Source organism: Sinocyclocheilus rhinocerous, unplaced genomic scaffold (assembly GCF_001515625.1).
Source record: "Sinocyclocheilus rhinocerous isolate Xijiao unplaced genomic scaffold, SAMN03320098_v1.1 scaffold1870, whole genome shotgun sequence".
In the NCBI taxonomy this organism is placed as follows: Eukaryota; Metazoa; Chordata; class Actinopteri; order Cypriniformes; family Cyprinidae; genus Sinocyclocheilus; species Sinocyclocheilus rhinocerous.
The window spans coordinates 120,411-132,553 of record NW_015664009.1 but is presented as its reverse complement, the minus strand read 5'-3'; the positions used below and the strand labels follow the sequence as shown (position 1 = coordinate 132,553).

Genomic DNA, 12,143 nt, shown 5'->3' with positions numbered 1-12,143 from the left:
TCGTTAAGACCCAATATCTAAAAGGCCATTAAGATATCTTTGATACTTTTTGAGTTACAGGCCAACAAACTTTGGAGAAAAACAACTTGAAAAGTGCTCTTTCCCCATTTTGAATGGTCACCATTGGCACATAATGTAACAAAGACAGCTAAAGTCAACAGATTTTACTAATAGACCTACCAATCTCTGTGTAAAACTTTCTGAAGTCATTTTTAACCCCCTGTAATTTGGCTCTGAATCTCAGGTGAAAATTGCCATTTTGACCCCCTCTACAAAATAGTGGATTAATCAGTAAATATTCATCCATGACATTTATTCATAATCTACATAATATTCATGACATAATATTTTGGCTTTCATCACTATACATCTTTATCTTTCTTCAAAAAAAATATTAGCAAATTCAGAAATTTGAGCCGGGGACCTCTGGTTGAGTCGACACGGAATGGCTCAGCTGATATTCTTTTGAGCTAATTTGTCACACAGGAAATGAAAGGCCAAGTAGAGTACACTGCATCATGGGCTGCATGATTTGGGAATAAAAAAAAAAAAAGTAAATAAAAATTGTGATTGCGATAAAAAAGCTCCAGGTATGCTGTGCTTGTTTGTGGGGCTGCAAAATTTGGTCCAAAATTTTGTAATTATATATCCATATGACTATAATAATAATAGTAACAATTAGTAATAGTATTACTAAATAAAAAAATGTTAAACAAAATGAAATATTGTAATATTTCACTGTACAAATTTTATTTAAGAAAATATAATGATGATAATGATAATAATAGCAATATTTTATCTTACAGTAAATGTAAAAATCAACAATTACACTTATTGCGGTCTTCATTTTCAAACGTTAAACCATCAAGCTTTTATTACGGCGGAAAACTGCAGGGAGCCGACAGTGCCATGTTTCACTATTTCATTAATTAAATTGCAGTTACTGATAATTACACCGAGCCAAATGTTCCTATCTAGTAGTACAGTTTTTATGTTAGTATGGTATTCTAAATATACATGACCAAATCAATCATTTTATCTGCAACTTCCTAAGATGAGTTCACTTATATCACAAGAGACACTTGAAACACAGCTGAATGTTACACATTCCTTACACCTCTCAGCACAAACTCTCTGAGCCAAAGGGCACTTGTGTAACACTTGAGAAAGGAGAGTGATGCAAATTTAAGGATCGGTGAAAAACACAATCCTAGCATCATTCTGCGCGTTCTGGAAATAAATGGGTACTGTCCAACGAGAAAACATGAATGCTCTTACCAAGGACTCTCTGACTGGTGAGGTGGAGCGACAGCTGGAGGAGAATCGGCTGCTGCTGCTCTTCAGGCTGTCCTGCGTGGAGCTCCGTGAGAGGCCGTAGCTGGAGCGAGCTCTACCGTAGGAGTCAGATACATCAGTGCCTCGGCTCTGGTAGGACTGCTTCAGGCCATTGCCGCTGGATGTCTCGCTCAGGCGCAGAGCTGACAGATCGTGCGTCAAATCACTCTGACTCACCGACTTCCTACGACTGAGGGAGATGCTGGAGGACACGGGTGAGGAGGAGAGGTAGCTGGTGGGGGCCGGAGAGTAGCTGTAGCTGCTGTATCCCGAGCCTCCATTGAGGCCCGAGCCATAGCTCTTAGCCGGTGTGCGGCTCAGGCTCTCGCTACGCCGGCCGCCCAGCAAATCGGTGCGAGGGATAGGCCGACCCCGGTCCGGCTCGGACGAAGAGCTGTAGTTGCGGAAGCGGGAGGCGCTTGAGCTCAGGTAGCTTGAGGAGGAGTAGCCTGAGGAGGAGTAGCCTGAGGAAGAACTCTTATAGGGCAGCTTGTCCCGCTCGTAGGAGCCCAGCGACGGGGTCAGGGAGGAGCCATATGAATTGTAGTGACTGGTGTAAGAAGAGCCAGTATAGCGCTTCGCCGTAGAGGAGACACGAGACATGCTGGGAGCTCAGCTGGACATGAGGCGATTTCAGGCTGCATTAACTCTGTGAACGAAAGGAGAAAATGGGTTGCATAAAAATTCTGGCCAATACAGATAAACCAATAATTATTTTCCATGTTAAATTCGGCATGAAATGAAAATCTGTTTACTACATGTATGTTGTTGATCTTACTGTGAACAATTTAAAGGTGCAATAGGTGATTGTCTTCAGAAACATTTGTTGTTATGCTGGTTGAAAGTCTCTTCACATCACGATAGCAATCATTAAGTTAAGTGGTCTAAATGTATTTATCTGTATTTATATATTCTGTGGAAGGCGTAGGACCAAGAAATGTTCGTCCAATCAAAACGCTCGGTCCGAGCATTTTAATTGGCTTTCCTACCTGCCTGTCAACGTATGTATTAGCATACCTCTGCGCACCCTGTTCGTGCAGACAGGATACGTCATCAACGCGTTCACGCACGCTGTGCGAGACAGAGCGAGAATGGCAGACAAACATCAACAACCCGATCTTTCTTCCTGCTATTGTAGTACTTTTAAAGTTTTCTCACGGGTGAAAGACACATGATGTAGCCTAGCAGTTCCCAATTCCTGTCCTCGCGCCCCCCCAGCTCTGCATATTGTGCATGTCTCGCTTAGTTAACACACCCCATTCAGATAACCAGCTCGTTAGAAGTGAGCTACGTGCATAAACTGTGTTCCGATCGATATGATCCCTACACAGTGTTCATTGCTCCCTACTCTCTGAGCAGGGGAAATCCGTTGAAGTTTATTTCACTTCAGAACATTCATTCACGGATTTGCGCTGCGCAGCGTCTTCACACACATCACACTCACACACATACGTCTTCACATCCAGTGCGAGGACTGGAATTGGGAACCGCTGATGTAGCCTATTGTAGTAATGTTGTCTCTGGTATTCTGGTCTGTGAGCGACGAGTGTATATGCGTTCAGGGGGCGTGGCTTTGGACGGCGATTGCAGGGAGGGTGGGACGTTCGCTTTCAGTGCTATCAGGCTAAAGTTAGCATTTTCCAAGATCTCCTATTGCACCTTTAAGTTTTATAAAGAATATCTCTTTGGATTTGAGACTTTAGTCTTTGCAACTTTACAGTGCAGAACGTTATGTTTTCTAATACACGCGCACATTGCATGTATTCTGACAGCGCTGCACGAGCTTGCGGCGCTATCTGCTTGAAAACCAGGGTTCAAAGTCCAAAGCGCGAGGAAAATCTGTGCTGATACAGTCGTCAGTTGCTCAGTCACATTTTTATGAATTTTTACAAGGCATGTGACAATGCGATACGTACGACGTATTCGTAATGAGACTCTTTTATAAATCTGTTGTCAAAAAAATAAGCATTGAGGTCTTCCTGCGCGTTTCCGCAAAAATAAAAGTTGAGAAAAAGCAAGAACTCTTATTTCTGACAAGATGCGCGTTAAATATCGCATGCGATTTATCGTGCAGCCCTAATTAGGATCTGTAATATTTTCTAATTTTTTAAAAGAAGTCTCTTCTCAGCAAGGCTGCTTTTAATTGTACAGTAAAAAAACAGATACAAAAAAAAATACATGCCTGATTCAAGAAGGGTGTCTGATGGCCAAAAATGATTATTTTACTAACTTATTAATTTTAAGTTAAATTGTGCTTTGTTGGTAAAGTGTCTGCTAGAATGTTAAAAATGTTCAGTGTTAAATATTTTTAAATTGTTGTTTTGTAATTGATTTTTTTTCTTTGAAAAGCAAGACAAAACGGTAAAAAGCACATTTTGGCTTTTTAATTTATGCAATGGTGAAAAAAAATTTGGCAAAATACATGGTGAAAAAAAACTTTTTTTTCGGCCCAGTGTTTAATTTTGTTCGGTTTCGGCTTCGGCCAAGAATTTTCGTTTCGGTGCATCCCTAGTATTAAACATCATAAACCCGTCTTTTTAGACAAGTACAAGACATGGGTGTCATGTAAGCTAAAAAATGGAATATGGAACTGAAATTGAATTTAACGTGATTGCAATTTAATAAAAACGTTAGAAATTGATAAGTATATAACGTTTCCTTTCCACGGTTATTCAAACAGCGAATAAATTATATATAGAAAGTGACATCATCACTAACATTGATCTATCGCGAGTTTAGGCACTCTAAAAAAACAAACTATCGTTATAATTACTGAAGCTGTATACACTGTGAAATGAATCTCTTACTTACATTGTACGTACATCTGTGCTTTGTTGTTTATTATGAGAGAATTCGCAAGAGTCTGGAATTCAGTCAGCGAACGCGCGCGCACTCAACAAAACTGATGAGTTTCAACGATGAATCATCTGAACTCCTCTGATTGGCCATTGCATTCCTAAGCTCAACAGAATTGTGTGTGACACCAGATATAATTTTTTATATTATTTTTACTAGTGGGTGCAGAAGACTATAGTTCATTTATGTAAGTGAGGATAGCAAAATAAAGTAAATTGTGACAAATCATACCCAAAAATTCTTCATACAGTGGACTACCAGTAAAGATGATAAAAATTTGGGACCAAAAATTATTCAGACACTTTGACCTGACCATGTTTTGCTTAAGTGTTTTTTTCTTTAATTGCTAATGCGACCTTTTTACACCACAGACTGAACAAAATTAAGCATTGCTTGGTAATTGGTTGACCTAAATTGGTATTATCTAATTGTGTACTTAAATTTAACAGCTGACAGCTATTCAACCTAATTCATAATTTAGTTATCTGACATTATCAAGATGAATTTGTTCTGACACAGTTTAACTTGAAAATAAACTGTAATAATGTGAGAAATGTTGAAGGTGTCTGAATAAATTTTGGTTTGACTGTACCGGACTTCTCCAATCATTTTGTCCACTTAAAACACACCCCTTCTTTACAAATGGCCGCAAGCTTGCCTCCATCCAATCAACAACCGGTGAGTTGAACCAAGTCCTGCCCAACATTTTTTTCTTATTGATAATCCATTTTACTCAGATATGTCACAATACAGAAGACAACATCTGTTACTACTTCCGTTACATTGTGATTTATTAACTGTTAAAGGTCAGATACTAAAATTCTACACTATTGTGTCTGAATAAAATTAAACACTAAAACTAAAATCTTACAATTGTTTTGAATACTAAACTAAAATAGTTTTGAATAATATAAGTGAATTTAGGCATCACAACATTATAATGTACAGGATGAAAAATAGATGTTCATTTTGAGACTTGCTAAAGATTACATTTAACAGTATTATCAGTAAGTATTATCAGTAAGATTAGTATTCTGATCTTGATCTAAAAAAAAAAGTTTGCATGTGTTTTTTGATGAGTACCATATTTCATACATCAGGCTTTTATATAGTTACGATTTTAAATAGTTACGCTATCAGTTTCATATAGAATGATATATAATAGGAAAATATGGAGAAAAGAAAAACAACACCCCAATGTTATTCAGTGGCCCAAACTAAGCTAAGAATATGCCATTTTGTGCAGTTTCTGATATTTATATGGCCAAAAATTAATATGCAATTCTGTTAGCATGTAGTAGATTGTGTGCAACAGGTTTTTCAGCAAAGTTATCATGCTGATAATTTAAAGGCCTAAGAAATTTGCGTATCAAATATGGTACAGTAGGCTCTCTAAGATTAAGTGATCGTTTACATCTAAATTTAGATGTATAATACAATTAAATATCCAATAACAGCCAATACAGATTGAAAAAAATATATAATATCAGCTGATAACCAAAATGGTACAGATATTTTGTGCATCCATAGCTGCTATGTATAAATATAAGTTATTTTTAAGTGCACTCTATGTGAAAGTGAAAAAATTCAAACACTTTTGTCAAAGTGGCCCCATCTGACATCTACACTGACTGATGAGATATTAATCATTTTAGCTCATATCAACCAACAAACTCCAAAATGCCTCAAAATCCCACACACTGAAGGTCGGCGGTTTCATTACGTGTGTATTTCAGCCTTAGGGAAAGAGTGTCTCTCTTCAGTTGGGCAATTTCAGTCAAAATGGTAGGGTATAAAACACTACCTGTTATGAATTTTGAATGACTGTTTTATATTTATTTTGAGTGTCATGCCCTGAGGTCTCTAGTGTTCTGTGCGCTTGATCCTGAAAACATATTCAATGAGTAGCAGCATGTGACTCTAGTCCAAACACAGCACACACACTGCGAGGGGTGATATTGTGCATCTTGTGCATCCACGGGGGCTTCAATGCTAGCACGGGACCCTGAATGAAGCTGGCGAACAAAATGAGCGCCATTGTTTTCATAGGGGGCCTGGATTGGTGGTTTAGCCCGAGCGCAGCCTGAGGACCCCGCTGTTTGAATGAAACGAGAGAGCCCCCAGAGCCAGGCTGTGTGTTATGGCGGCACAGTTTGTTCTCGTGGAGAGACGGGCTCTTGTTCACAAGGCAGTGCAGCGTCTGAATAAATAAAAGTATCTGGTGTTGTTGATCCGTGTTGGGTTCAGTGTGATGGCTTCTTATTTCTCTCTGCGCACTCTCTCTCTCTCTCTCTCCCTCTCTGAGTGCAGCGTTCACAGATGCATCAATAATTCAACACATAGATCTAGGGTAGGCTGCATGCTGGAGGCAGTCCAAAGCACATGGCAGACCGACCCTAACATGCTTTCACCAGACGAGAACTCTTAAGACAGTTGTCCACTGCTTTCACATTGTGTTCCCTCTCTTTGCCCACAATAACAACAGCCAAAAGAACCCTACCATATGGTAATGAGAAAGCAACTCTATTCAAATGCCACGACAAACTAGTCTAGAAAAAGAGGTAGTAGAACATTTAGTTTGTGCTGCACTTCATTAATAGATGAGGTGGAAACTGATTAACAATCAAAGAAATGCAGACTTGGCAAGCTTAACTGAGGCAATGTTTTGACCAACTTGGCAACTTCTTGCCTACAAATTTGAGGTTTACATTAAAAAAGCAACTGATGATAGATGACAAGGGTAAAATTAACTATTATTATTAATAATAATTTAATATAGTTAAACTTTTTTTGATAATAATGTATTCTCTTTATTTATTACTGCATATTTATAATATTCTTCTAATAAATAAATAATATTAAATATTATATTTAAATTACATTTACAAGTAAGATCCTTGTGAATGAGCTGCTATATTCTAGGGGGGAACAATTTCATATGAGGAGATCACAAGAAAGTTTTTTTTTTACTTCAAGATCATTACAAAACAGACAAAAATGTCAAGGTTTCAGGGATTTAACGTATTATAAAATACTGTTAAAAAACTTAGGGTCAGTAAGATTTTTAAAATATTTTTTAAAGACGTTTCTTATGCTCACCAAGCCTGCATTTATTTGATTTAAAGTACAATAAAACAGTAATATTGTAAAACATTACATTATTAAAATAACCGTTTTCTTTTTTTAATAGCCTATATTTTAAAATGTAATTCCTGTGACGCAAAGCTGAACATTCAGCCATTACTCTAGTCTTCAGTATCACATTAATATGCTGATTTGTTGCTCAGGAAAACATTATTATTATTATCAGTGCTGAAAACAGTTGTGCTGCTTAATATTTTTGTGAAAACATTTTTTGTACATATTTTTTCAGGATTTTTGATGAAAGTTCAAACAAATAGCATTTATTTGATCAATTTCATGCACCATTGCTGAATAAAAAAGTATTATTTTTTCTAATCTTTTGAACAAAATTGTATGTCAATAAATACAAATATGCTTCATCGATTCAGCTAAATCATAAAGCAGGCTCTGTTGTCTGTAGTCATCTTTTGTGAGAAATATTAGCTATTAATTACTACTAATAAATAAACTTTTTACAGAATTAAAATCTTTTTAGTAGAATGAGATAGGATTTTGGACTTTTTTTTAACAATGTTAGTATTACAATACTAACATTTCTCACAGAATGCTGGTTCAGTATGAAGGAAGTGGGGGTTTAGTCAGTGGTCAAGGTCTGAGCTGTGGGAGTGTCTCCGGCTGTAAACATGTGACAGGTGAGCAGACGTGGTTCAGCCCCGTGATGCCTGACAGACATCCACACTTGCATTCATGCTGATAGACATGCTGTCATTACGTGCACACCACCACTGCTCCTTAACATTCACATCTAACACGTCACAACACCTACTTTTAGCTCTTCAGCATTTGGAAAGCTATGAAAGCCGGTTTCCACCTCAGAGTAAAAAAATAAAAAGGTGGCTTAACAGTTGTGACTTCATATCTGTCTTACATGTGACATTAAATGTTAGCCACATAATTACATTTTGTCTGTTACTCTGATGCAGAAACATGCCTCCACAGAAACCAAAATGCACTAAGAATTGCAAAGAAGCATCAAAAGGTCAATAAAAAGATCCTGAAAACAGTTTAGCTGTGTATGTGCTGTATAACTTCAAATATCAAAACTGGTCTCCAGGAAGCCACCGTGACATTGAACCATCCTAAAAAATCTGAAACTTGTGCAGGTGTTTGTGTTAGCAACACAAACAATATGCTGAAGACTTGAGGCAAAGTCTTGGGTACAGCTATATTTACCCTGAAATGTGAGCAGATAAGAGCTCAGTGGCCAAACTGACGCCTCAGCCCCCCCCCCTCCCCCCCCTATGACCAAAAGCAATCTGGCAAGACTCGCCTCTCAACAATACTCAGTCTGCCAAACCAAACTCAAAATCTACTCTTTCTATCCGCAGCTATGTTACGTGAATCAGACTTGCACTGGTCTAGCATTTATTTTCAAAGCTTATTTGATCTGGAAAGACAACATCAGACCAAATTTTAAAGGCAGCAGGTCATTTCAGGTTTTTAAATCATTTAGAGTGAGCGTAGACTACCTGAATAAGGAATGTGGAACACAGATTTTGTAACAGACTGACATTAGGGCCACTGTCTATGAAAAGGAGAACATGGGGATTAGCGTGAGCAACTAAAATTGCAAATCAGGTGTATAGACACACAAAACTGCTTTGGTGTTTTTTAATTTTTTCAAAAGACGAACCCAATAACTTGCACTGGATTAACATCCCTAAAAATCTCCAGAGACAAACTGCAACCCTGTCTCTCGGTATCATGTGTGCAAAGTGTGCTAGCAGGTGGGTGTTAGGTTCAGGGGTACCTACTGAAAGTAGAGCCGTTCTCGGTTCTAGCGGACGGAAAAACAGAGGTGGCGGTTCATTATACCTCACATACACCGTTCAATGTTCAAACCTAAAAAGACAACCAAAAATACAGAAGAGGGTTTAGGAACATTTGGTGAAGGCAGTATTTATAAAATAAAATATACAGCTTAATTTAAAAATGGCCATAAAATATATACATATATAAATATAAAAGCACAAGTACTAGACAAATAATAAGGAAACAGGCCTATATAAAGCCTATGAGACATACGAAATATAAAAGCATATATGACAACCCATTCCTAGGTTAATAAAGAGGTATATGAGAGCATCTTTTAAAACTATACTTACAAATGTTCAGTATTACTATGCATCAGTTTAAATGTCAGACTTTCATTACAATCCAGACCCTGGTTACGCTGAAAGGCTAACAATAGAGAACCTAACAACTGATGACTTGAGAATGCCACGCGCTCTCCCCCACAGACCTCACAGCATTGGATAGCAGTCAAAACAGCTTAAAGTTAAAGAAAAGAGCGAGTCATTTGGAGAAGAGGCTCACCAGTAGTATTTTCCATGGACAGTGTGTTGCTTTGGAGGCTGTAGCTCCAGAGTGAGAGGACCAGGGAAGGATTGTATGAGCCGAATGATCCAGAATGCTAGAGATCATATTACTGAGCTGGTAAATATAGCAATTGCCTATGACCTCCCTGGGTCATTCAACACTCCTGCATTCCAATTTGTACTTAAAGGAATCATATTAAGACTTTTTATGAGCAGGACTGGGTTTAAAATATGATTATAATAATTAATTACAGTTAAAATTTATTTAGATAAACATTAAATATTTGTATTATATACTTTTCTATATTTATATAAAATAATTAAATATAACATTTTATATAAGACACATGGCATGTTTTTATATTTATGTATGTATTATATTTTTTATACTTTATATATGTAGTTATATTAAATTAACATTTTGTAACATTAGGGCCACTGTCTACAAAAAGAAGACAATAAAATAAAAAAACACTGGGATTAACATGTAAAACTAAATGGCAAATCAGGTGTTTTTTGCAAATCATTTTTTTTTTCTTCAAAAGGTGAACCCATTGACTTTGGATTAATACTCTAAAAATCTCTACAGAAAAATTTCATTTTTTTTCTTTTTAATTATTCTATGCAAGTTATATATAATTAAACATTTTATGTTTATATAAAAATACAATTGTATATGCAATATATTTAATAATTAAAATATTAAATTAAGAAGCTACTTCTTCGTTTTGTGTCTTTACACATCAGTGTATCGTCACGAGCCGCAGGGTTTAATTCTGTTTTGTTTGTGTATGTTTTTTTTTTACTCTCAAAGCTGTGATTCCCATTCACCTCCATTATATGACTGAAAGACTGCAACGGTTTGTGTTAAAAATCTTCGTTTGTGTTCTACTGAAGAAACAAAGTCACCTACATCTTGGATGCCCTGGGGGTAAGCAGATAAACATCAATGAAACAAATGTTCATTTTTGGGTGAACTATCCCTTTAATATCCCAATAACTGAGGAACAGATGTACTAAAAATAGTACATTATTGTCAAAGGTCAATAAAAGTCAGTCAGGATAAATATGGGAGGGTAACTGTTGAGAATCATCAGAGGAGAGTTTAATAGTTTAATAATTTAGTAATTATGGGAGATTGTAACTTACGTAAGTAACCACCCACACCCACATGACTTACTGTAATACTACTAAAACAAACATACTTAGATTTGATAGCTTATGTAACAACAAAATTATAATGCAGGCTACCTGTAAGTTAAGAAAAAAATACTGCTGAGACTTTAACGAGTCTGGCTTGGATATTATAGGAGAGACTGGGGGTGTTGTAACATTAACTGATGAGTTATAACACCATCAGTTTAACCTCCATATCTGTGTAAAATATTAAGGACCTATAATCTCATGATTGTGGCAAATGCCAGAATCCCATTTTGTTTAAATTTGTTCAATCTTATTATTTCACTTCTTAGTTTTTTTGTTACCGTAACACTGTTACAACTGATCCTGATGGTGGGGTAAATTAGGTTGTAACAACGCTGGATGACACTAATTTACACATTTTATGAAAAAGTAGTATATTTATAAACTACTTTAACTAGAAGCAGACAAATAAGGGAAAATCAAGGTTTAAGACAGCGCCCAAACAAAAAGAGGGTAACAAAATGTTACACACTGCCCAGTCTCCCGTACTACAGCAGTGTGTCACGTGATCGAGCTGCAGTGTACAGCCCTACATCACTAAACTTCACCAAGTACTGGATAAACAAAATATAACCCGAGCACTTTGAATAAATGTCAAGTTTATATTACTATTACCTTAAAAAGAGAGACAGCACCAGACTGACGTACACGATACCAAACATTTATTTAAAACAAAAAGACTTTGTATTCATATGAATACATTCAATCTGCAGGACTGGGTCTGAAGAATTAAATACCTAACTCGCGCTTTAGCGCTTTACCGCTGCAGAACAGTGTCATTTCATACATTTATACACAAGACAGCTCGCCAGCCGATGTTATGTAATTAGTGAAACGTCCAGAAGCTTCCGAATCGAGTAAATCAGTGGGAACGGCGAAGCGAGAATGTGCAGTGCGAGCATTCATAGCATTACTCACCAGAGTGAGCGAGACCATCCTCCTCTCCCCTCGCTCCTTCAGGGAAGAGCCCACCGTGAGTGAGACTTCCACGCAAGCCACTTTGAACTCTTGCAGCCGATACACGACAGTTCACTGATGCTCTTCAACACAATATAAATAATAACCGAGGCATTTTGGTTGTCTCTGTCCTTGTAATATTCCAAGCTCTTGACTTGTAGTCAAAAAACGGTCGCTCACTTTGACGGTGACGTCGGAGAGCGTTTCTTTCATCCGATTGGTTAATTCTGCTCTCGAACGTCATCAAATACTACCGCCCACACCGTCACCCTGGCGACGGGAATAAACACTTTTGAGATTAGAGATCTTGGTGCGTTTTAAAGGGGTCAT

The 12,143-nt window shown here is 37.2% G+C and overlaps 1 protein-coding gene across 4 annotated transcripts in view; it reads right to left on the bottom strand.

Annotated features, from left to right (window-relative positions):
• The window catches only part of LOC107729105 (ubiquitin carboxyl-terminal hydrolase 2-like), a 28,851-nt gene extending 16,708 nt beyond the window's left edge, over window positions 1-12,143 (bottom strand). Inside the window, exons 1-3 of one of the 4 annotated variants that reach the window (XM_016539470.1) lie at window positions 11,775-12,143; window positions 9,090-9,177; window positions 1,279-1,984 (exon numbers count right to left, since the gene is read on the bottom strand). In XM_016539470.1, coding sequence (XP_016394956.1) covers window positions 1,279-1,938 — 660 coding nt within the window. In that variant the 5' untranslated portion in view covers window positions 1,939-1,984; window positions 9,090-9,177; window positions 11,775-12,143. Of the gene's footprint in view, window positions 1-1,278; window positions 1,985-9,089; window positions 9,178-9,440; window positions 9,535-9,651; window positions 9,857-11,774 lie in introns of those variants that run through there. The other 3 variants (XM_016539469.1, XM_016539472.1, XM_016539471.1) reach the window with 3 other exon arrangements.